The sequence below is a fragment of the Podarcis gaigeae genome (genome assembly GCF_964106915.1).
Source record: "Podarcis gaigeae genome assembly, chromosome: 5".
NCBI classification, from domain to species: Eukaryota; Metazoa; Chordata; class Lepidosauria; order Squamata; family Lacertidae; genus Podarcis; species Podarcis gaigeae.
In genome coordinates, this window is record NC_139681.1 from 61,212,904 (window position 1) to 61,239,425 (window position 26,522).

The 26,522-nt window shown below is 40.5% G+C and overlaps 1 protein-coding gene across 3 annotated transcripts in view; it reads left to right on the top strand.

Moving 5' to 3' along the window:
• The window catches only part of WDR33 (WD repeat domain 33), a 52,815-nt gene that overhangs the window by 24,138 nt on the left and 2,155 nt on the right, over positions 1-26,522 (top strand). Inside the window, exons 8-20 of one of the 3 annotated variants that reach the window (XM_083741679.1) lie at positions 12,261-12,387; positions 12,788-12,942; positions 13,720-13,798; positions 15,006-15,116; positions 17,099-17,193; positions 18,289-18,375; positions 18,743-18,882; positions 19,117-19,269; positions 20,160-21,152; positions 23,073-23,175; positions 24,117-24,585; positions 26,038-26,204; positions 26,319-26,399. In XM_083741679.1, the coding sequence (XP_083597805.1) occupies positions 12,261-12,387; positions 12,788-12,942; positions 13,720-13,798; positions 15,006-15,116; positions 17,099-17,193; positions 18,289-18,375; positions 18,743-18,882; positions 19,117-19,269; positions 20,160-21,152; positions 23,073-23,175; positions 24,117-24,585; positions 26,038-26,204; positions 26,319-26,399 (2,760 nt within the window). Of the gene's footprint in view, positions 1-12,260; positions 12,388-12,787; positions 12,943-13,719; positions 13,799-15,005; positions 16,066-16,364; positions 17,194-18,288; positions 18,376-18,742; positions 18,883-19,116; positions 19,270-20,159; positions 21,153-23,072; positions 23,176-24,116; positions 24,586-26,037; positions 26,400-26,522 lie in introns of those variants that run through there. The other 2 variants (XM_083741678.1, XR_014565044.1) reach the window with 2 other exon arrangements.

A 26,522-nucleotide genomic window follows, 5' to 3' on the forward strand; every position in this document is an offset into this window, starting at 1 on the left:
TTGGTGTTTTGAATCCGCCCGGCAGGGTGAGCTCCCATTGCTCTGTTTCAGCTTCTGCCAACCTAGCAGTTCGAAAGCATACCAGTGCAAGTAGATAAACAGGTGATGGGAAGGTAAATGGTGTTTCTGTGCACTTTGGTTTATGTCCCGGTGTTCCGTTGTGCCAGAAGCAGTTTAGTCATGCTGGCCACATGACCCAGAAAGCTGTTTGTGGTCAAACGCCGGCTCCCTCAGTCTGAAGCAAGATGAGCACCGCAACTCCATAGTCACCTTTGACTGGAATTAACCATCCAGGGGTCCTTGTCCTTTACCTTTACCTTTACTTTACCCTTAAGTCAGAAGTTTTCTGGCTGTTTCCAGAAATCCTATCTTCATTAATTCCTCTGACAATGAATGGATTCATTCCCTCTTGGATAAGCTTTTCAAACAAGCAACTGTCTTACATCTACATGTCATGTAATTCTTTGCCCTTTTCCAAATAAGTGTTCTAAGATTAGCATGATAAAGAGATACGGCTTGTAGCCATGGTCAGCTGTTTACATTTTGAATTTGGAAGGACAAATTATCCTTTTTAATTTAGTTTATCTTTATACCATTGATGATGTGACTCTTGGATCTGTGTAGTACTTGCAGGGCCACAGGTTCTCCACCCTTACTCTTGAGGTAATTCTTATATCTGGTAGGGAGATTCCAGACTACACACAACCTCTTCAAGACGTCCATAGAGGAGTTATGCGTTTTCATTTCCTAATCACTAGGGCTTACAACCTGGGGTACTTCTCCCTGGAGTTCCAAGATTGCAGTAGTGACAAGGGACAATTTTGCCTTTCTCAGAAAGGACCAAAAAAACCACACCAGTTGGACTTGCCTATTGACATTTATATTTCATAGTCTTGACCTTGCAGTCCTGGTTACCCTTGTTGAGTTTGCAGGTGCTGAACATGCATTGCTTCTCCAGGGCCTGCAGTTTCCTTTAGCCTCCCAGAGACATTTCAACGTGCTGTTTTTAACTAGTAAAACACAACAATAAGTGTTCATATCATGGACATTGCTTCTTTCTATGTGTGTATGACTCTGACCTGTATTATCTGCTGGGATCAAGTGCTTGGCAGTAAGCCTAAGTGGAATTGGTCCCTATGTTACAGGAAGAGACAAAATGGTTGGTTGGGTGATTTGGGAAGATATGCAAGTTCCAAATGAAAGTACTGTTCATTAATCTTCCCCAGGATAGATTAAATTTCCCTTTCTCGTGTTATCCTAGAACTGTAAAAATCAGATACGCGGGGTCACTGAAACATAGGATAGTCTAGATGCAGGTCCATTTTCATGAATTCTCAAATCCATGAGTAGAGGCATATAGAGAGGTATTCTTGGCTTTAGATTGCCTGACAGTCTAAACTTGTGGATACAAAAGCATTTTTGTTTAAGAAGGCAGTAAAATAATAGATACACAGGATTAGCTGAATAATTTCATTGGATGAACATTTAAATATTTGGAATTTTGTTCATTTCCCTGAGCATAATAACTTAAGAAATCTAAATAATTCTCAAACATTTAAAATAGCTGCAATTCATGATTGTTCTTGTATTTTCAAAATCATAAGGCTGCTGTTGTTGGTAAAGCTGCTCACATAAGAGTAATACATCTTGATGCAAATGTGTCTTTCAAGTTCAATTATATATATATTTATATATATAAACTGCTACTGCTGCTACTAACTTTGTAAACCACCTTGAGGTTTTTTCTTCGATCAAGGGGAATAGGAATTTTGTGAAATAAATAAATAACTGCTTTTCTGCTGCTAACTACTACTACCAAGTACTTTTTGAGCTGAAAGTCTCAGACACTTGATGCTTGTTTTTTGCGCAAGTATTGATTTATCCGTATGATGGATGACAAGTTAGCACAACAACCGCAGTTACTTATATGGCTGGCAAACCAGCATTTAGAGTTGGACTTGACTTGTACACCTCGAATGTTTTGATTAAGAAATCTACTCCTAGAGCTTCAAAACACACGGCAAGATTCACCTAATGCTCCCTGTCAGTGGAAGCAATTCTCTCTGCATGCACCCCCAAGTTGGCTCAATGTGAGGGGTCAGAAGAACACCCAGAGCAACTTACGAGTGAATTTTGCCATCTGGCAAGATGCAATGTTTGCATAAACAAGGGTGTTTGTTTTAGCAGAATGTTGAATTCCACCCATAATCCTGAGTTTCATTTCTATGAAAAATAAAAACTTTAGAATGGCCAAGGTTAATGGGACAGATATATGGAGCTCTAGGTACGCAGATGGCGCTGTGGGTTAAACCACAGAGCCTAGGACTTGCCGATCAGAAGGTCGGCGGTTCAAATCCCTGCGACGGGGTGAGCTCCCGTTGTTCGGTCCCTGCTCCTGCCAACCTAGCAGTTCGAAAGGACGTCAGAGTGCAAGTAGATAAATAGGTACCGCTCTGGCGGGAAGGTAAACCGTGTTTCCATGTGCTGCTCTGGTTCACCAGAAGCGGCTTAGTCATGCTGGCCACATGACCCAGAAGCTGTACGCCGGCTCCCTCGGCCAATAAAGCGAGATGAGCGCCGCAACCCCAGAGTCGGTCACGACTGGACCTAATGGTCAGGGGTCCCTTTACTATATGGAGCTCTCGTATCCTTTTCTCACCTGTGTAAACATGGTGATTGAAAGTGCTCACCCCCTAGATGCGGAGATCTTTTGCTGTCATAGCTAGGGATCAAGTAGATCAGGGGTGGGGGACCTTTTTGGCCCAGTAGACCAGATCTTTATCCCACCCCCGCCCACATCAAGGGATCACCCAATAGTCAGTTATCTGACATAATTACATCAGGTGATTGACTCCTGTCAAAGTGCATCACTTTCCACAGTGCTTCCCAAAATGTTCAGCTATCAGCTGGTTGTCAGGTGCTGAGGGTGGGGTGGGGCTGAAAAGGCCTCACAGGCCAAATTGAGAGGTCTTGCAGGCCAGAGGGTGCCTACCCTTGAAGCAGATGAAGGAAATTTATTACATATGGTTCTATTCATGTAAAGTTAAGTTATAAATGATCAAGTCGGCACAGTATTGTAGGAAACCATATCTATGTATACTTGAGGGATGCTTTGGAATAAGGTACACAGGTTCTCCTTAAATATGATAATGAGTTGAAACTTTTAAAATAATGCTGTGTGGTATATAACTTCTGAAGTTATAAGCAAAATAAATAAAAAATATTTCAAATACATATTGGAATCGTCAGAAAGAACCAGGAAATTATTCCCATATGTAGAAGTGTAATTTGTAAGCAATATAAGGCAAAGTTTATAGGTTTTCTATATTTTCATTTTATATATATATATATATATATAACATTTGTATACCACCCTTCATCCGAGGTTTATGAAATCCCAAATGAACCTGTACTCCTGTTATTAAATTATACTAATGACTCAGTAAACAAAGAACAAGGAAATGGAGGTCTCAAGTCACACCTAGTATTACTGAATGAATAGATCGAATTAGGCACTTCATTTTACTGTCTTTTTGGCACATTTTTCTGAAGTCCAAGGAACCAGGACAAAGGTGAAATGATTCTGTAACAAATGGGATCCTGTTTCTCAAGTATTGTTAAAAGAACTTTCTTCTCCCAAAGATACAGTACAGCTTTGAAATGTTCTGAATTTTAAAGAACCAGTTTTGTTTTCATTTATCAGTCTTGTATTGTTACTCAACTTAATTCATAAGCACTGTATTTAATGAAATTTCCCATTTTTTCCACTTTATATATAAAAAAGCGCCAAACCAAAAACACCCTGAGTCTCTGCCTTTTAGACATTACCAGAATGCAGACATCTCTTCAATCTAAGGAGAGAATGAAATTTCTGCCAGACTCATCTTCTATCTTATTATGAAACAGCTTCATTATAGGGGGGCGGGCCTCAAAGTGTAGTAGAATCCAACAGATAAAGTTTTATCAGACCTTTTGGTGTTCAGTTTACCACTCTTCTGCTAGTAGCTATACCCTGTTTTCTGATACTTTGTCTGTCTACCTAGTCCTCAGTTTTAGGACACTTTCCATTGTCATTGAGTTATACATGAGTGTCAAGGTCCTCATCGCTTCTTATTCTGCAAGCTCTACTTAGCCACTGGCTGAGATACGGTGGTGTCTTGGAATATCCACAAACATAATTTCTCAAGGAAAGATGGCAAAACAAAAGTCAAAGGAGCAGAAATTGGAAAGTAATAGAGAAAAATAAATTAACCATCTTTCCAATATGTCCAGTATTTATATCACAGAATACCAAGTATTATACCTTATCGCTGCCCATTAATGCCAGTTTCTGGAAGATGTAGATTCAGGCTTTGGGGGAAAGAGTGAAGGTTGAGGAACAGCCATTGGGAATGCCTCTTTATGTGCCTTTGCATACTTGATTCTTGGATTCTTAAAGTTTATGACAGAACATGCGTGTACAGACAGTCTCATGGATATGCTTAGTCCAGACCCCTTAGAATTCTCTATGCACAGCCAGTCCAGACACTAGAGCACTTGTTCTGACAATTAATCCCTTTAGAAGGTAGTCCTCCAAACTGTCGCACAGAATTCATTAAAGGGGTTTAACCTTGAAGTTATGAAGACATGAATGAAGATTTCTAGGTTTACATCTGTGCAAAAAATACCAGTTTTTCCTCAGCAATTAGACTGACAGAAAACACCCATGTCTCTAGGTTCTGTGAACCTGAATGATCAAATGGAGCCAAAACACTGTCAGTGCTGGGAATCCTGATACCCTCCCATGTCACAAAGCCTGCCTATTGACATATGTGCAGTCTTACCTGTATCCAGTCTTCAACCTTACCCAGATAGTTGGAGCGCACAGAGACTGTTCAACCCAAAACAAATGAAAAGGGGAGGTGGGAAAGCTGAATCTGATTAGCATCCTAATGACATCCAGTGCTATGCTTCCATATCATTTTATTCGGAAATATCAAACGCGTACTGAGCAGGAATGGCAGCTAGAGTAATTACTCATCAGCACTCTCCACTTCCTGCTAAGAACAAGCCAAATATATTGTTTTTCTATTGTGGTTTATATGAGTTATCTCCCCTAAAAAGAGCAATTTGCTCAAAATGCATTGGGAACTGGAATTGTTCCAGCAAACCTCTGTATACTTATGTTCATAGCTATTCGCCAAGTATAGCAATGCTTCCATTTTGCTCTCATCCTACATATTCACATAGCTGCATGCGTGCAGGCAGAATTTAACTGCATTTAAATTCTGATTTTTTTCAGGTGACTTCCCACATGATGGTTGTAGCATACGGTTAAATAAATGAGAATAGTGATCTACAGTAGTTCAACAACATTTACAAATTTCAACTATATGGTTCACAAAATTTAGTGATTTTTAATTTGGATAGATGAGACCCATTTACTTTTGTGAGTGTCCTGTTTCAAAATGAACTTCAAAGAGTTATTTTAAAACTTGCAGTAAATGCCAAGTGTGTATGAATAGTACTCTGTTTGGAATTTTTTTCTCAGTGGTAGTTATAATGACCACAAAGGACTGCCATCTCATTAAAGATCTCTTAGTTGCTTTAAATTTGCTTATGAGTAAACAGTCATTCTGAAGAAAAATCCTGCTTACTATGTTCTAGATACTGTGTATTCACAGAATAGGAAGGAAGAGAGAATACCTCTTTTAAGACAGTCCTCTTTTAAGGCAGTCCTTGATAGCCATGTTTTTGTACATCCTTGTGTGAAAAAGAAATATTTGGGTGCTCCAGATAATTTGATTAACCCAACTAGTTGGAAAAACACTGCAGTCTTGGCATATTTGGCATACTAGGGCCAATAAAATTAGAATTTATGTGGAGAAAAATTATATTTTAAACATCAACGTAAAAATCAAAGCTGTCCCTAGAAATACAGGAATCAGTCTTATACCAGGGTATGTTATTTGTCCAATAAGTACAGTATTATATACACTGACTGGCCATGGCTCTGTATGGTCTCAAGAAGAAGTCTTTCCCATCAGCTGCTACCTGATCCTTCTTGCTAGAGATACCAGGGGTCGAACCTGAAACTTTCACCCTGCAAAGCTGAATGGTGTGTATGTACATACCATACATTTAAAGCATGTAACTGCCTCAAAACAATCCTAGGAACTGCAATTTGTTAAGGGAGCTGGATATTGTAGTTCTTTAAGTGGGAACTACAGTTCCCAGGATTCTTTGAGGGAAGCCATGTACTGTAAACATAGAGTATCTACCCAGCCATAGTGTTTATTTTTTCTTCTGTTTGTCACCACCCAGTGACCCAGAACGCGGAGGTGCTACCCAGTTACAGATATTGTAACCTGTGAAACACTCACCCTTTTTTATTTCTCTTGCCCCCCTTCCCAGTCTCTGCTGGTTTATTGGGGGGTATTATTAAATAATTATTAAATATAATTAAAGAAGCATGGATTGGGGAAAACAGACTAAACACTGAGGAATGCATTCTATATGATAGTTCCTGGTGATGAGTAATGCACTTTTCTTTTTCCAAGTGCTTCTATTGAATCTTCTTTAGAATTTCAGAGGAATGTTGAGCCAAACTGTTCCCACTCAGTTACTAGGTTTCTGGAGTATAGGATATCCAGAGGTATTTTTGGAGGGGGGGTACCTCGGAACGAAAGAATATTTTCAGGTTTGACTTTTTTGGCTTATGATGACAACACCGTGCTAGACATTGTAATGGAAACCCTGAATTCTAGTCATTCTGCTAGGACATTTTCACATACTTACAAGTATTTTGTCATAAGGGAACTTTTTGCTAGCCACCAAGATCAAAACAACAAACCAAGGTAACATGAGGGTGAGAGCAAGTTTTCAAGTCTGCTCTGTTTCACTACTTTATTTTTTATTTTAATATTTTCCTTTCTACTCTGCTTTGCAGCCAAGATTAACTTACAATCATTCAAATCTATCTTAAGGGTACTATGTCTCTTTGGGTTATTGGCAATTTAGCATATGTGCTGCCGAAGCGAGCACAGGTTATTGGCAGTCAATAGGTTTCAGGCTCATTTTTCAAGATGGGAGAGGGTAGAAGGAGCTACAGGTAGATTCAGGGGCTGGCTGATGATAAAGACAATAATAGCCCACAGAAGCAATCATTCCATTCATCTGCAGTCCTTTTACATATAAATATATTTGTTTTTATCTCGATGTATTCTGTTTCCATGCTTAGGCTATTCTAGAGCTTAGTCAAAAGGGCAGCAGCTGACTTTTGCAAATATTTTCACACCCTCAGAAACCCCTTCCTTTCTTGGTCATTTAGAGGGGTCAAGAAGAGACCCAAAAAAGCCATGAGAGAAATCAGGTATACTCATACTCTCACTGTATAGCCAGTCAGGTTTAGTAAAAGGGCCATACCATTTTGGATAAAAAAATGCCCTCCCATTGCCCTCCTTATAAATTATGGGGAGTCGGGGAGAGGAAACATGTCAGTATGTTGTCTGGTCAAGTGATGCTCCATGTCCTGCCACATTACACTGCAGTGGTTTCATTGCACGCTAGCACAGCCCAACAATACAATAGTGTCACTCAAGACTATGCCTTGATAGTGGCATAGTCTACATTTTCCCTCTTGCTCTATTCATAGTGCAAGGGCTTTTTTTGCTATTAGAGACATTACCGTGTAGCCATATTTGATTGATTTTTGTGACATCATATTCACTATGTGGTCCCTGATTGGTTGGGATCCTATAGCTCCTGAACCTTTGGGGTATCCCAACAGTGTGGTGGAGCGCCCCTCCTCTAACTCTACTGGACTGTCCTTGGGTACACTAACTACAGTGGTGGAGCCACTTTGTCCAGGTAGGGCCTGTGGCTCGAGTCCCAGAATCCCAGGGTCTGGCTCCACTGGCTCAACAGTCACAGGTTTTGTTCCCTCAACACCTCTGCAGTTATTCAGAAAAGAACCAAAAAACCCAGTGAAAATGGAACTGAAGCAGCTTGAGTTTGGAATGCAAACAGGTGCTGAGAAGTAAATACCAAAATAGGAGAAGTGGGGATTGGAAATCACTTTACCCCTAAAAATCACACTTTTTATTTCATAAATTTTGGGAGTAAAAATTCTACATGGCCCCAATTTCTTTGGAAGTTATGTGCACGCACAGTCAATAAGATGCTGGGGACGTTTAGGGTACAAATTGCATTTTTTCAGAATTGATGGAAATTTGCCACCAACATTAATAGATAGGATTTGTACCAAACTATTCTCTATAATATTGGAAGCTTTTAACACATTTTATAATGGTTCTTTGATTTTCCTTTCGGGTTCACTGAATATATTTAATTGAGGAGTTGGGGGCTAATATATTAGGACACATGGCAACCCAGCCTTTTTGCTTCAGTGTTGGGGGCAGCTGCTGAAACAGATTTCCGCTGCAATAGCTCAAACAGCATCCTCTCACTTGGTGTAAAACTACCTATCAAGCTCCCAGGTCTTTTTTTAGAGCTAATTTATGCCAGAAGTAGCAATGACATCCCCATCTCATCTCATTCTGGAAATACCTGGTGCTTATGGTGGCACCTTAAGGGGCATGGATAACTCAGTTCTGGAGCAGGGGACTAAGGCAATACCTCTGTTTTGTAAAAAAAACAACAACAACTGGAGAAACAGTCATCCTACATTGTACTGAATGCATTGTCAGGTGTAGAATTAATTTTATTTAATGTTCCGTGACTTGATTCTCCAAATCCTTTGTAGAATTACTCTCACAGTACTATTTTGAGGTAGATCTTTGCAAAAAGCATACATTCGTAATTATAATAGGAAGAGACCAGTGAGGCCTACAATAACATGCTGCAGTGTAGAGTGCATTTGTTTGGGGTTCCAGCCATTCCGCCCCATTCCTCTTGCACCCTCAGCAGTGAATCAACATTCCATAGTATTAAACTATTCCTCATTGGACTGTTTTGGGCACATCTCCTTGAGACTTTTTTCCTAAATATTTTGTGGTGCTTATGCAAACCTTGGAGTTCCCCAGAGCCTGTTCTTGTGCCTGGATGGTAAGTGTCGTTTTAGCTATATAAGCGGCATTGCTTACAGTCGTCAGGAAATAGAGGGAACCAGCCGTCCTCATAGCCTGAATACTGAAAACAGAAGGAATGAAGTAAACATGTTACCATGTTTTATTCCCTTGTTTCATACACCATGTGTCATAAATGCCCTTCAGGCAACATGTATATCTCTTGTTCATGTGACTAACAGTAGATTGTGTGTTCGCCTGCTCACTCTTACAACAGCAGCCTGAAGTTCCATTCCCAAAACACAGGGGAATTTGTGACATGTAGAGTTATAAAAAGGCAGCTCATGATACATTGAACAGCACATGTACGTGTGTAAGAAACTTTGTTTGATTTCAGACTTTGCTAAACCAGGGAAGGACAGTCAATAAAAAGGCAGAGAAATGTTCTGCGTGAATTAATGTTGTGCAAAAGTGAAAATGAAATATAGTGTGGTTTAATTCTAAAGATTCTAAACATGCTAAAGAGAATGCTGTTCCTGTATTTGCAAGAAGCTACTAACCTTATCTTAGGCACTCAGAGGTGGCAGGTGGTCATTTTGTTGCACTGGGAGCGAAAAGACTTGTGCTCAGGTTCTGCACACTTGCCACTATCAAAACTGCATTTGAAATATCACGCATTATTGACTATCAACATATTAACCTATTAATATGTCTCTTACAGACATGTATCTCAAACTTTCTCTCCCAAGCCACTTGAATCGGAAAAGACCATGAGTTGTTAGAGATTCTTTATTTATGATTTCTGCATTGCAGGGGGTTGGACTAGATGACCCTTGAGATCCCTTCCAACTCTACAATTCTATGATAAAGGGTGGTCCTGAAATTCCGCTAACTACTACTATTTAATAATTATTACCACTTTAATTACTGTTCACAGTTAACTGGGATACAGGGCCTGTTTGTAGGTTATTTTTTCCTTGTCTGTGTCAGGCTTTAGTTTAATTACTGATAAATCATAAGATAACACATTTTCCATTGACTTGTAAACTTTTAGTGTGAAAATACAAAATTGTTCATAATTTTAATCTGCGTATTTCCCATATAAAAAAACCTGCAAAAAATTAAAAGTAACCATGAAGCTTATTCTTTATTTTAAGTTTGAGACATATAGACCGTATTTAAAGTGAAAAATGTGGTCCCTGCTTTGCCAGCATCGCTTAAAACAGGGATGGTGAATTTGTGCCCCACCAGGTGTTGTTGGAAATTATGTTTGGAGGATTCTTCTGTCAGAGTAAGCCATTTCCCTGTGTGTTGTGCTGGGGGGTTCTCTTGACCATAAGAGTGAATTAGTTCTTTCTGGCCCTATGGATCCAAAGAGTTACTTTAGGTGCACCCATGGCTGCATAATGGACCCCCCCCCCATTTTTCTTTAGTGGCAGACTCTATGTCATATCACAAGCAGTTTTGAAAAATTCCGTCACTTTCAAAAATGATTTCCTTGCTTTTGGGGGGAGGAGGCTGATTGATTCAAGCGATGAAGCCCATAATATAAGGAATCAGATATTGATTTTTTTCTTCTTTGTCCTGTCTGGGTGGGTAAAGTGATCTCAACCTATGGATGTTTCCTGAACAGTTGTTTAGATCTCTAAGATCAATTAACAGTTGTTGTGGTTCTACTGCAATAATTCATCATTAACCAGTTAATGTTCTCCAAGAATCTAAGAACAGTCACCACTGTAATACCTCAGGGTTGTAGATTTGATCTGGTGAGCACACAAACCATTGCATTGCTTATGTGAGTGTGTCCAGGGGGCACTTCCTGGATTCACTTCCTGGCTTTCGCTATAAAAGTAGATCTGAGAGTGGAAGCAAGACCCAGTTTGCATGCAGGTATTGCAGTGCTGTGGCCCATGGAGTGCTGCTTATGATCCATGCAAGCAAGAGCTTTCGAAATTTGCACCTGTGCGGGCTGCTGTAGGCCATCAGACTAGTGCACCATCTGTACAATGAATTGAAACCTTTCTAGTCGCCACTGCCTGGCTTGTTGATGGCATACCAGCGCTAGCTTTGAACTTTAGTGCATACTGCTTTGAATATAATTCTCTGTTTGTGCATGTTTGTGTGGTTTGGTTAACGCCCAAAGAACTTCATTTCTGCATCTGGGTTTTTGTTTTGCCTGTGGTAAAGGAACTATGAAGTACTTACACACTCCTTGTTCACATTAAACCATAGTGTATCGTAAAAAAAGAATAGAAAACCTAACAGTTTAACACGATGTGGAAACTGTTTCAAAGTAGAGGAAATAGATAGCAAAGAAAATAAAAATAAAGATCAACTTCCTGCGTTTATATCTGTGATCTGCTTTAGATGATCCAGTGACCTAACCTTTTGGTATTGTTTGAAAGTTCAAAAAAAAAGGATGTTACCAATGAATAAATATTGATCTGATGAGAAAAGCTTTTAGGGTTTTTTGTGGGGTGCAAGTGGGGAGTCTAGATCAAACACTAGTTGTAAAATTATTCATAATTTTGCATGAAATTCATTCCTCTTCAGTAAATAAATAGATTGTTTTGTGTATACTTTGATAGCTGTCCAAAAAAGAGCAAAACAAATATTAAAATGAAAGAGAGCTTATTAATTTTGGCAGCTGTAGGTTGAGTCATAGCACAATATTATGAAATGTTTGGTTTTAAAGTAACTTTAAAATAATCTCTAATATCTATGTCACTTAATTGAATCATTTATTGCCTGTTACCATTAGAATAATGTATTTCACGGATGGAGAAACTGTGGGCCTCCAGATATTGCTAGATTACAATTCCCATCTCCCTGAATGTTGGCCGTGCTAGCAGGGACTGATGGGAGTTTGAATCCAACAGCAGCTAGAAGGGTCATTCCTGATTTATATGCATTATTGAAACCGATATATGAACAAATGTTATTCATGTTTAGATTCCAATAAGGAATCTAGACAAAGTTCATGTTAATACATCTTCCTGCTCCAAACTAGTTTTTGAACATCTATTGAAAGGTAATCACATATTTAATATAGTACAGCATGGACTGTATCCAAAACAATTTTGTATAACTTTGAAATCCTTGAAGGAAAACGAGCTGTCTTTTAGGGCAATAAAGACAAATCAAGATGTAACCTGTCCAAACAATTATGTCATTTCATAGTTGGGATAGATTGTTTCATTATTTAATTTTCTGTGTGAAGTCTCTTCAACAACAGTACCTTTGTATTTTCAACAGGCCATGGTGCTGATGTCAAGTGTGTTGACTGGCATCCGACAAAAGGTTTGGTGGTTTCTGGAAGCAAAGATAGTCAGCAGCCAATCAAGTTCTGGGATCCAAAGACTGGCCAGAGCCTTGCTACACTGTAAGTGCAATTGCAGTTGGTTCCTGGGCTCTTGTTGCCAAAAATTTCTGGGCCTTCAGCCTGTATAGATTTATTGAATACTTGTTTAGAATATTATTGCTCAGTGCATTTGGAATAATGTGTGAGATTGCTGCAAAAAGTGTTGAAACAGCAATTGAAACAAGGGTTTAGCACAGTTTCACTATGAGAAAATGCCAACGTGTTTAGATCTGTTTTATTTTATTTCATTATGATTGGGTCAGGGGACACATTAGATGTTTCAAAAAATTATGCATGCTGTGGAGAAAGTGGATAGAATACTTGTTACTATCTGAACAGTTTTGAAGACAAACAGTGGGTTGCTTTAATTGCTCATTTCTTTAAATTATGCACAGTTTATTCTTTTTATGATATATTCCAGTCATGCTCATAAGAACACTGTGATGGAAGTCAAATTGAACCTAAATGGCAACTGGCTACTTACAGCATCTCGTGATCACCTCTGCAAACTCTTTGATATTCGAAATCTGAAAGAAGAGCTTCAGGTCTTCAGAGGTCATAAGAAGGAGGCAACAGGTTAAATATACCTTTTGTGTCAGTTGTTTCTGAACTTGGTGGTTGGATATTCAAAACCCTTGAAAGTAACTATTCAAAGTCTGCATTATATCACGCCAGTTTCTATATCTGTAGTTGATAGGAAAGATAGCTAATACCATTGCTCAAATCAAGCATGCCCAAATCTTCTAGATCCTTAATCCATTTAGAAAGCTTATAGCTTCTCCCTCTCTACAACATTTTCCTTCTCCTAATCTGTCTGCTACGTTTGAAGCTATTGATCACACTATCCCTCTTGATGTTAACTCTTCAGAGCACTCCTGTCTTTCTAGCAGCACCTTTTGTCCCTGCTGACAATTCAGTCTTCACCTCCCATATTACCCATTTTCCTACCCATTGGCTCTGCCATGCTGTGTGTGAACTTCAAGTTTGTGTATTTATTTATTTCTCAATACCATATCTATTCTCTTGTATCTCCTCTCTTCCAACATCCTACTTGTTTTTGCTTTATTCTCTGCTTCCCACCAGTGAGCCTTTTGGCAAGCTGTTGCTTAAGTAGCCTTCTCTTCATTCATTAAACGAGGTGCCCCTCCACAGGTCCTCCCATGAGAACTCCAAAGGCTACTCTGAACTGTCAGTCTCTTTTCCTGCCCCTCCACTGACGCCTGTTGTCCACTGCTCATCGCTGCACTGTAATCCATCCTCTCTCATCTAGTCAGATCCTACGTTACTTCTGTTCTAGTACACGATTGGAAAAATGTAAATAAGTAGTAGTAATTGTGAATGTCTTCATTGCAGCTGTGGCCTGGCATCCAGTTCATGAAGGGTTCTTTGCCAGTGGAGGGTCCGATGGCTCATTACTGTTCTGGCATGTTGGGTAGGTACCTCTGATGAGAAATTACAACTGAGAAGTCATCCATAATTTAATATTGTCTTTTGATACTATAGAATTATCCTTGTGATGATTTGTGAATGTCTCCATCCTGAGCTGAAGGGCTTTACTTTAAGAAAACTAAGTAAAATATTTGTTAATCCAGAGGTTAGGGACCCTCTGACCTGCCGACCAATCTTGACCCACCAGGGGGTCCAGTTTGGCCCACAAGGCCATTTCCCCCCAACCACGTCCACCTGCTCACCAGCTGACATCACTGGTAAAATCCTGCTTTGGTTGTACATGCCTGTTACCAGCAAAGAACTGATGCATGCGGCCAAGCCAGCAGGTTTTAGTCACAGTTAAAGCCTGCTGAGTTCAAGAGAGCCCATTTTCAGAAGTTGAAACCTGGGCAAATAGCTGGATGAAAGCCCTTTGCGAAACCAGAGGCAAAACAGAGGTTGGGGAGTAGTGTGAAAGTACTTTGCAAAAGTGCTTTCAAGCAGCCCAGCATTCCTATTGATGCTGTTTGCAATGGGCTCTCAGGCAAGCCACAGTGCTTCTGTTTGAACCTCCAGGTTGAGCCTCAGGCCCAAACAGAAACCCTGGGCTACTTGTAAGCGCTTTTGGAAGGCACTTTCAAACCTCCCTTCATGCCTGTTGCCTCCAAGACTCAAACTGGTGGCTCAGACAGGAACATGGATGTTGCCTGAGAGGCTTTTGCAAACAGCATCCCTTGGTTTCATAGCAACAGGTGATTGACCGGGGGTGACCTTTCCCACTTGCCAAATTTGGCCTGCTAAGGAGTAGGGATATGAAAGTTTTGCCTGCTAACCAGGAAAGACTCCACTGCTCCCCTAATCCTTTTGGAGATAATCATTAAATATATTAATTTTCTAGTGTTAATATTTCTGCCTGAAAGAATGTGGATATGGCTTCTCTTGTTTGTCACAGCAATCTTCCTAATTAAAACAGCAGTCAAAATAAGTGTGTGTGTGTGTGTGTACACACACACACACACGTGCACACACATACAACCTCTTCTAAGTTTTCACATAAATAATAACTTCTGAACAAACAAATGCAGGTAAACATTAAACATTAAACAAAATAGGTTTCATTGAAAACGTTGTATTTAAAAAGAAAAGAAAAGAAAATAGGCCTTGATGCATCCTTGTTCATCCATTTAAGCACTATTTTTGTATTATTTCAGGGTGGAGAAGGAAGTAGGAGGTATGGAAATGGCCCATGAAGGAATGATTTGGAGTTTAGCTTGGCATCCTCTAGGACACATTCTGTGCTCTGGATCAAATGATCACACCAGGTATTTTTATTTAAATATTTTGCTTTGCACTCGTTTGACCTCAGTAACATTTTGTTTTTCATTGCTTCACTTACGTTTCTTTGTCGTCATCATGCATTTGTTTGTACCCACACGAACATACCCTGCCAAGAAGCTTCAAAAGAAAAATTGGAGTTTACTTATGCAGTGGAAGAATAAAATACTAAGAGTGTTGTCAGGAACTAGCACTCATTAGCTTTTAATATAGTACATTCCACTTACACATTCATACTAATGCAATCAGCTGTTATTCATGGTACTTTACCTTTCATCGTGATTAAAAAGAATACACTGTGAAACGAAATGAAATCAAATGTGCTCATTCAGCAAGCTGGAAGATTTAACTAGTGAAAGAGACGGGGTGAAATATAGTACATTAAACATAGAAAAGCTGCAGGAGATGATTGTCTTGCCAAAGGCAAGGTGGTTCTATTAAGATAGATTCAGAAGCAATACAAAATACAGAAGAAGATTATAGATTTTATTCTTAGACAACAAGCAATGTATACATACCAAGCAAGCACTTCCCTCTGCCACTTGGAAGCCCTCAAGACGTGGCAAAGCGACTTCCCCAGGTAGCCTCAGTTTGCACGACGCAGGATCAGTCCCTGCACGAGCTTCAAAAAAACTCTGCCCAATTTTATAGGTAGCCTGTGGCTTCCAAGGCTGACTACCTGCAAATCATCCATTAGCCATCCCCTCCCAGTGCCTCACTTTCTCAAAACAATGTCCAACATCAAAGAAGGTACCCAGCACTATCCTCCAAATTGATTAAGGCAGCTGTGTGGGGGACTTCACCTCCTCCCAACGTTCTCAGGACATTAAAGACTGTTCTCACACCATCAAAATACTTAACAAGAGCGGGGGAGGGGGAAGGAGTAGAGGCAAGAAGGTTAACCGTGTCAGATCACTAACTCCTTGATACATTTTTGTCTTCCGGATGCATTTCCCATACAATGATTTGGCTGTTTTGAGAGTTTAAAAAAGACAATTTATTGCATCATTACCACTGATACTTTGTGCCCCTTCTTATCAAGGTGAAAAGGACTACAGAATGGCCATTGTGCTCAAACAGTTATACACACCAGGGCAGGTATTCAACAGCACAGTTCCCTTAGCATGGGGAGTTGCATTTGTTTAATGGAAGTTTCCATCCCCCACCCCCACCCCCCGCATCTGCTCCCGAGGATTGGGAGAACCCCAAGAACAGATTTGGAGGGGGGGCACAAGGCGAGGTGAGGGAGAGAAAATTATGATGTGCAATAAGAACTCCTTGTACTAATAGGACTACTTCACTGGATAGCAGCCCAGATGTAACACATTATTGAACTAGATTATTTCTTTTGGCATGGGTATTGCTGAACGTAATGAAAGAGTAACTTGTAAGTCTGCTTTATTATAGTTTGTTATTGTTTTTATCTCTTTTGATTGCTCTGATAGTATTCATACTTAAAGGGTGAAGTGTAATTTTTTTATATATACATTTTCAAGATATAGCAGAGTTCTGTACAACCCTGTTGGCACCCAATAATATGTGAAACAAGCCTATTGGTTAAGTACAAGTTTACACCATTGTAAGATGTTACACAAATTGTATTATTAGTCTGGTTTTGGCTGGTAATAGTTTTCTACTGTGGCTGTTGATGCAGAACAGATTTCCCTTTTCTGCTTTAGAAGCAACTTTAGAAGCTTATTTAGGTTTCTTGGAACTATGTGCACAGCAAGGAGTGGGTACTATACCTCTACTCTCTACTACTGGCAGATGGTGAGGGACCACCCAGTTCAGTAGCCATCACAACTTGAAGTGGTCCAGTAGAAAACAAGAAGAAGCTAATACACATTTAAAATAACTTTTTAAAATAAAACTTCAGAGTTAGAGGATGTTAAGAGTTACTGGCTCTGAGTAATGAAGGCTTAACTTATAAATCAACAGAGGATACTATCTCTTAGTTTTATTTTAACAGCAAATTCTGGACCCGGAATCGTCCTGGAGATAAAATGCGAGATCGTTATAATCTGAACTTGCTTCCAGGAATGTCAGAGGATGGAGTTGAATATGGTATATTTATTTGTTACACTTACATTTCGTCTTTCTTCGAAGGAATTCGTGGTGTCATACATGTCCTCCTCCCCTTTTTTACCTTCTCAACAATCCTGTGAGACAAGTTAGGTGTGAAGTGGTGACTGGCCGAAGGTCACCTGGTGAGCTACATAAATGAGCAGGGATTTCAACCTGAGTCTCCCTAATTCTAGTTCAACACTCTAACCAATATGCCACAGTTGCTTTCTTGGCCATTTGTATGGGAATATGAAAAGACAACAGACTCAAACTTAAGCAGTGCTTAAGGTAATCTTTAAATCGTTGTAATGTAAAAACACGTAGTTCCTGAAAACTCTTTCCCCCTTTTCCTTTGGTATTCTGTTTCTTTCAAGTGAGTTATGCATTCTAACACAACAACATAGGAACCATGGTTGTGGTCTTATTTCCAAATGTTTGTTCTCTTTTTGTCATCGCAGCACACCTAGTTGTTACCTTGTAAAGAAAACACATATTTTACTCATTATTTATTTCAGCAGAAAGTTTGAAATGCTATATAGGTTACAGACATTAAATTAGGGATGGGGATCCTCGGGGGGGGGGTGACAAATATGGCCCTCTAAGGTTTTCTTTTTGGCCCTCAGGACTCTCCCTACACCACATACCCTCCCCAGCCACACCTCATTTCCTCAAACCCTAAGATCCTGTGAGGAAGGGTGGTGTATAAATTTGATAAGTAAATAAAAATAAAAAGTCCCACCCTCAGATTGCAACTACTAGAGTCCTTTTACCTGGCTTGATTCTGTCCTTAAACTCTGCTAATGTATTTTGCTTGGCTGAGTGTGGTTTAAAAGAGGATATCGAAATTAACCTACTGTATAAAGGTAAAGTTTACATATTTTATGCGAGCCACTTTTCACTGTGGCCTCACCCATCAAAAGCAACACTAGCTGAAAAGGGTTCTCCAACCCTGCTTTAAATCCTTGCCGGTCAGTAAAAGAGAAAATAATGAAATGGTTGATTGTAGGAAATTAAGTAATAGTGTTGAAACATCACTGAATGGGACCTAAGAAATATCAAATATTTTGTTGATAACAGTTTACTCTCCCTTTCCAGATGACCTAGAACCCAATAGTCTTGCAGTGATTCCAGGGATGGGAATACCTGAGCAGCTGAAACTAGCCATGGAACAAGAGCAGATGGGTAAGAGAGAAATTGTGGCTGCCGTATTATGGATACTTTCCTTGGCGTAACTCCTTGAACATAGTGGGACTTGCTAATAACCAATAGCAAGAGAAATACCAATTGATAGGAAGAGAATCCTAAATAGGATTGTGTTGCTTTTCTGAAAATTTGCATGAATCATAAAAAAATGGGTTGGATCTTCTTTTCTGTTCCTTTTTGGCATCCTTTTGTGCCAAGAAAATTTTAAAATTAGCTAAAGGATTCTGCAAAAACCCCTCCCCCCATCTCTGGACATGAAATTAAGTTTCCTGATGACTTTATTTATGAAGACATAAGTTGTTCATGATACTCTGTAGAAACCACTATTCAATTCTTTTCATTGAAGGGAAAGATGAGACCAGTGAAATTGAGATGACTATCCCAGGATTGGACTGGGGAATGGAGGAGGTGATGCAAAAGGACCAAAAGAAAGTACCACAAAAAAAGGTCCCCTACGCAAAACCAATCCCAGCCCAGTTTCAGCAGGTTAGTAGCTTCTTTATTTATTTCCACGATCAGCATCTATTAGAATGCAAAGTCCTCATTGATGAATTCTTAAAAGGAGCAAATAGATGATTGACTTCAGCAGCTGGGCCTAAAATATAGTGCAGTTGACATAGTCTACTTTCATCAAGTCTCCAGCGTAAATGCACTTGTGGATGGATTCATCCAACAGGTTTCATTAACACTGTAACCATGCACCTTTATTATCCTATTCAGGCTTGGATGCAGAATAAAGTTCCTATTCCTTCACCAGCTGAGCCACTGAATGACCGAAAGGAAGATCTTAAACTGGAGGAAAAGAAGAAGTCACAGGCAGAGATTGAGCAAGAAATGGCAGCACTTCAGTACACCAACCCACAGCTTCTAGAGGTATGTGAAAAGTCAGGTCACTGATAATGTTTGCATAAATGAACTTACTCCCACCAAAAATTAGAGGAAACCAATGAGGATATTGATAGACCCTATTTGCAACATCACTGCAGCTATGGGTAACATAAACTTTTCTGGCTTAATGAATGGTCCCAAGTTACATGATGCTGTAAGTGGGTCTGCCCTTGAGTACTGCTTGCATGAGAGGCTATCTGGGAACCACATATAATCTGATCTGTGTGCAAGGATAAGAATAATGAATAAATGATTGCCACAAAACCCTCGGAAGAAAGTGGCTTTTTGTTTTGTTTTTTTGCTCCTGACCAGTGTCTAATCAAGTGGTGTATGCTGCGGAAGTAAACATTCTGTTTGAGAAGGTTATTGCCTTCTAGCTACATTCTTCATTTTGCTTTTGTTGAAAAAATAATTAAAATTAGAAGTTGCCTGGTTAGTACATAATGATAAGCCATAGTTTGTTTAGCCAAAGTGTGGCTTGTTTGAACATCTGAGTTCAGCCCAGAGAATAATTATGGTTTGTTTTCCAGTAACAAACTACTATCGGCAACCATGGTTTGTATTTGAGAGTCTAGCCATATTTTATCCTTGGATCAGCATTATCTCCAAACCCAACAGTCTTGCTTAACTGTGGGTGGCCACCCCACTCCAGACACTCACCAAGCTACAGAGGCAACAGGCAAGAGCAGCTAGAGAATAAATCAAGCATTGGAGAAACAAGTCAAGAGATGTTTATTTTTCTGTGAGGCTTAGCATTTGTTGAGCAAGCCATGGCTTAATGCTAAGTGGAACAAGCTACACAGAAAGTGTCCTTTGGTTTCCAATAGTTTGTCATAATTGTGTGGGTGTGTAAATTATTTTCTTCTTTTTTGCAGCAACTGAAGATTGAAAGGCTTGCACAGAAGCAAGCAGAACAAGGTCAGCAGCAGCCACCTCCAGGAGGACCTGTTCATGGACCCCAACATTTCCCAGGACAAAGTCCAATGTCTCAGGTGCCTCAAGGCTTTCAGCAAGCCCATCCACCTCAGCAGATGCCAATGAATATGCCTCAGATGGGACCACCTGGGCCACAGGGACAGTTCAGACCTCCAGGACCTCAAGGACAAATGGGACCCCAAGGTCCTCCTTTACACCAAGGAGGTGGTGGACCACAAGGATTTGTTGGGCCTCAAGGACCTCCACAAGGACTGCCAAGACCTCAAGAACTTCATGGGCATCAAGGAATGCAGAGACATCCTGGCCCTCATGGACAAATGGGCCCTCCACCTGGAGGGCCACCTGGTCCACAGACGAATTCTGGACCTCAGGGTCACTTAGGCCCACCAGGCCCACAGGCTCATTTAGGTCAACAAGGTCCACCAACACCACAGACCCACTTAGGTCCTCAAGGGCCACCTGGGCCAAGAGGAATGCAAGGACCTCATGGAGTGCAAGGAGCTCAAGGGATACAGGGTCCTGTATCTCAAGGGCCCTTGATGGGACTTAACCCAAGAGGCATGCAGGGACCTCCAGGACCAAGGGAGAACCAAGGTCCTGGACCACAGGGGATGATGATGGGCCATCCACCTCAAGAAATGAGAGGGCCGCATGGTTTACTGGGGCATGGTCCCCAGGAGATGAGGGGTCCTCCACCTCAGGGTTCAATGATGGGACCTCCGCAAGAATTGCGTGGGCCACCAGGTGCACAAGGACAGCAGGGACCTCCGCAAGGTGCTATGGTAGGACCTCAAGGAAACATGCAAGGGCCACCAGGGCCTCAAGGACAGCAGAACCCTTCAAGGGGGCCACATCCTTCCCAGGGCCCTCCACCCTTTCAGCAGCAGAAAACTCCCTTGCTCGGTGACGGTCCTCGGGCCCCATTCAATCAGGTATGTCTGGGAAGCATACGCTTCATGAGAAGGGGTCTGGTCGGGAAGAAATTAATACCATAATAAATTGCTGTTAATAGCATAATAAAATGATCAGGCAGGGCAGTGATTTCAGTGGTGTAAAACTCTTTTAAGAACAAAACTGTGGCTGTTGCTATAACCCTAGTGTAAATGAAATTAGATGGATTTGGGGACACATGCTGGGGTTTTTTTTTGTAATCTCAGAATATGGGTGAAATCCAGCGTTGCACCAGCGAATATGACTGAATTCCCCTTCCTCCCTGCAGTCTCCCAACTGATTTATGTCAGCAGAAGTGAGATACCAAAATTGCATGTCACCTCCTTATTTTCATAGTTCCAACAGACTGTTATGAAAATGGGGTTCACAGATATCTCAAGCAAGTTGAAGTACATAATGGCCAGTGTATCAGGAGATTTCAATTTTTTATATATATTCACCAGATTCCTCCAGTATTTGATGCAGTATGAGAAGGTCTCTGATTCCTTATAGTGAACTGGAATGAAATATTTTTCTGTTATTGGGGGGGGGGGGCTGGTAGAAGTGAAAAGAGAAGGAGGGGAATCTCATATATTACTCCATCTGCACTGTTATCTATGAGTTGAACTATATCACCTGAGTTGTGTGAATGCTTTCTTAGGAACACTCACTCCCCCATTGGCAAATACATTTTTGTAAATTCTTAAATCTATAGTCTATGAGTTTGTGTATAGGGTGACAGATGCCAATGATTAAAAATAAAAAAGCTTACATACTTTTAAAAGGTATGTAGAAGAGGGAGTTCTAGCAGGGCAATTTGTTATTAAGGGCTGAGGAAAGCTGCACCTGCCCAAAATTCCTCTTCTGTACAATCACTAAAGTCAAGGAACACCCTTTTGCTCTTAGCAGGTGGTAAAGAATACAGGAATGTTTTTTGGTGGGATCTTATCCACATGGTAATTGCTAGAATAGGCTGCAATAAAACCTAAATGTTTCTTTGATTTTTACTTCATTTGTCCTACTTATCTTTTTTTGTCCAGTGTAGCCTGATTCCACAGTTCGTCTTTTTTTTTGTTTTGTTCTGCTCTATTAGCTATTTCTAGCTGAAGTTATTCCAAAACTGGGAGAGAATTCCATTTTAATGTTGTTTGGATTTACCCTTAGAGTAGGCATGGAAAGCCTCCAGCCCTCAAGCCAAATTAGGCCCATCAAGAGTTCTGTGTTCTCCAAGCCATGCCAACCTGCCCCATACCTGATATTTTAGATCAGTTGGGAACTCCTAAATACAGTAGAACCAATCCCTACAGAAAGTTGCCATCAGTCAGCTTATCAGTGGTGACTTTAAACCCTGCTGCATTTTTTTTGGGTGGCATAGTAGGAACCCAACTTACACTTACATAGGAACCTCCTTTGTAGCTGGGCTTGAGTTCAAGCAAGGTTATAAAGGAAAAATGGGTCATCTCATGTCCTGGTAACAGGTGATTGACAGATGGCCAGTCAAAATGGCTTGCAGGGGGTGGGAGAGTTCAGGATCTGGGTTGCTGGCCCCACTTCTGCCTCATAATTAGAGGAAGAGAACCATATATAGTGGTACCTCGGATTAAGTGCTTAATTCGTTCCGGAGGTCCATACTTAACCTGAAACTGTTCTTAACCTGAAGCACCACTTTAGCTAATGGGGCCTCCTGCTGCTGCCGCGCCGCCGGAGCCCGATTTCTGTTCTCATCCTGAAGCAAAGTTCTTAACCTTAAACACTATTTCTGGGTTAGCAGAGTCTGTAAACTGAAGCGTATGTAACCTGAGGTACCACTGTATTGCCTGTTCTACGTAGTAGACACAAGGGAGTTCTGTTCTGTTCTGCTCTGCTTTGTTCTATTCTGTTCTTTCCATGATTCATTAATTCCTAGTTTTTCTTTCTTGCAGGAAGGACAGAATCCAGGTCCTCCACCATTGATACCAGGACTGGGACAGCATGGAGGCCCAGGCCGCCATGGCCCTCACAACCAAGGACCTGGTCCTAATAAAGGTAATTAAATTCACTTTTCCTTTAGAACAAATGGCATAAGCTCACTATTATTGCAAAACAAGCTTTAGCACAATTCAGTGCTTTATAGTTCTTTGGGGCTTTAATCCATAGACTAAGTCAGGCAACATGTGTCTTTATTTTCTCTCTTACGATACACTGGGTCTGGAATTCTCTCCCCCTGTAAATATGTTCATTCTCTACCCTAATGATTTTCTGGCATAGGTGAATATTTCCTTGTTTCTTCAGGTCTGGAGCAGTGGGTGGTGCTGATTTAGGAGAAATTGTGCTCTTTGTTGGGTTATAGTATAATGTATACTGGTTTTAGGTTTATATTTTATGGTTGAAGGATTTCATTTTGTGATTTTTTTATTGTTACATTTTAGTGGAATAATTTAAGGTGCTCTGTGAACCTTTAAGTTGAAAATTAGGGTACAAATTTACAAAACTAAATGATTACTGGTGGCACCCACCCTGTGGAACGCCCTCCCATCAGATGTCAAGGAAGTAAACACCTATCTGAATTTTAGAAGACATCTGACAGCAGCCCCGTTTAGGGAAGTTTTTAATGTTTGATCTTTTATTGTGTTTTTAATGTTCTGTTGGGAGCCGCCCAGAGTGGCTTGGGAAACCCAGCCAGATGGGCAGGGTATGTATGTATGTATGTATGTATGCATGCATGCATGCATGAATGAATGAATGAATAAATCATTGCCTTTTGGCACAGTAGGGACCAGTGCGACAAACAGCACTCATATACTAATATATAATATACTAGTATATAATATAATATGTGTACCATTAAAACAGGTAAAAGTTTAATAAGAATATTTTGCTGATAGTTGTAACTTCATTGTCTGCACTTACGAAGTACATTCAGTTATACCTTTTATATTATTAATATTTTGTTACAAAGCACACACACATATTTCCTTTATCTTAAGGTGATTCTCGTGGGCCGCCAAACCATCACATGGGCCCTCTCTCAGAAAGGCGGCATGACCAGAACAGTGGTGGTCCTGATCATGGCCCTGAGAGGGGCCCCTTCCGAGGTGGCCAAGATTGGGGTGATGGTAGAGAAAATAGGGGCATGCCAGACAGAAGAGGACCTCATCCAGAGTTCCATGATGACTTTGATCGACCAGATGAATTTCGTGAAGACTTCCATCCAGACAAGCGATTTGGCCATCGCTTACGTGAATTTGAGGGACGGGGAGGTCCACCCCAAGAAGAGAAGTGGAGACGAGGTGGTCCAGGCCCACCTTTCCCCCCTGACCACAGAGAATTCAATGAGGGAGATAGCAGAGGTCCAAACCGTGGACCTCCTGGGCCTTGGGAGGGACGGAGACCTTCAGACGAGAGATTTCCTCATGAGCCTGAGGATGCACGGTACCGAGGAAGAAGAGATGAAAGGTAAAAATCATACAGTTTTTATTATTCGATGATGAACAGTTATCTCCTGGTTTCATATTAAAAGAAATGAGCCTCATTTAAGTGAATTTGTACATTTTATGAAGAAAAAAAATCCTGTTTGTAGGAACTCATCAAATCATTTATTAATAAAATAAAATTATGAAAATGACATTCTACAAAGTTCAGTTTTCCTAAAGTCGGCACTAGGTCACAGCCAAGTGGACTCATAGAATCCAATTGCAGAGTTGGAAGGGATTCCGGGGGTCATTTAGTGAAACCCCCCTTTATTGTAGGAATCTCAACAAAAACATCCATTACAGATGGCCATCCAACCTCTGCACAAAAAACCTCTTGCACAAAAAAACCAAGCTTGCTCCATCTTCCATGTGACAGCTCTTCAAATATTTGAAGATGGCTATCACCTCTCATCTCACTCTTCTCTTTTGCAGGCTAAACATACCCAATGCCCTCTTAAGACTTGGTTTCCAGACCCCTGATCATCCTAGTTGTCCTCCTCTGCACACATTGCAGCTTGTCAATATCTTAAACTGTGGTGCCCAGAACTGGACACAGTATTTCAGGTGTGGTCTGACCAAGGCAGAATAGAGTGGTAATATTACTTCCCGTTATCTGGACACTATACTTCTGTTGATGCAGCCTATAATAGTAGCAGCTTTTTTTTTGCTGCTGCATCACACTGTTGACTCATGTTATGCTTGTGGTCCACCAAGACCCCTAGATCCTTTTCACTTGTACTGCTAGTAAGCCAGGTGTCCCGCACCCTATATTTGTGCATCTGGTTCTTCCTGCCTAAGTGCAGAACATTACATTTGTCCCTATTGAAATTCATTTTGTTACCTTGTGCCCAGTTCTCCAATCTGTTAAGGTCATTTTGAATTGTGATTCTGTCTTCTGTGGCATTAGCTACCTCTCCCAGTTTGGTGCCATCTGCAAATTTGATGAGTATCCCCTCAATTCCTTCATCTAAGTTGTCTATAAAGACGCTGAACAATAACGGGCCCAGGACAGAACCTTGCGGCACCCCACTTGTCACTTTTTTCAGGATGATGAGGAACTATTAATGAGTACTCCTTAGGAGTGAATAGCAAGAGGCTTGGGTATAATAATTTAATTAGGATTATTGAAAAGCCACTTTTATTGATAATGACTTTCAAACAACATAACATGTATTTAAATTTGACTGATTAAACAATTGGAAACCAGACAGCTAACTAAATAATATTCAACTGGTTGAAAACTTTAGTTTCTGATTCCTGGCAAAGGTACAAAGTAAATAATGTTTTTTAATAATACAATCCCATTCCAGCAATGCAGAGAAATTGGGCATTTTTTTAAGTAGTTGGAATTTCTGAATAGACAATGGAATTTTTCAGCATGGAGCTATATAGCTTCAAGTATATTCTTATGCTAATTTATATTTCTTTGGTTCAGCTATAGGAGAGGAACACCCTCAAGACATGAGGGCCGGGGATCCAGGGGAAGGGACAGCTTTTCTGGGCCTGACGACTTTGTGCCAGAAGAAAAGTTTGACTCCTCAGAGGATAACACAAGAGGAAGAGATCATGGTGGCCGGGGGCGAGGTCGGGGTGCTGCTAGAGGTAAGAGAGCTTTGATGGATAATTTATACTCAGCTGAGGAATGTATTGGTGCAGTTAGAATTTTTATAATTGTTCTTTCAACTTCTTTGCATCCTTTGTCCATTCATTATACAGGGGGACGGAAAGGTCTGCTTCCAACGCCAGATGAATTTCCTCACTTTGAAGGAGGCCGTATGGATGGAAATCGAGAACCAGGTGAAAATATATTACTTTATGCAAGACTGACCACCATCAAATGTGCTGTCCCTTCTATTTTCCAGTTGCAGCTTAATATAGTTGTTACTGTACTTCATAAATAGCCTAATGGCATCTAGAAGC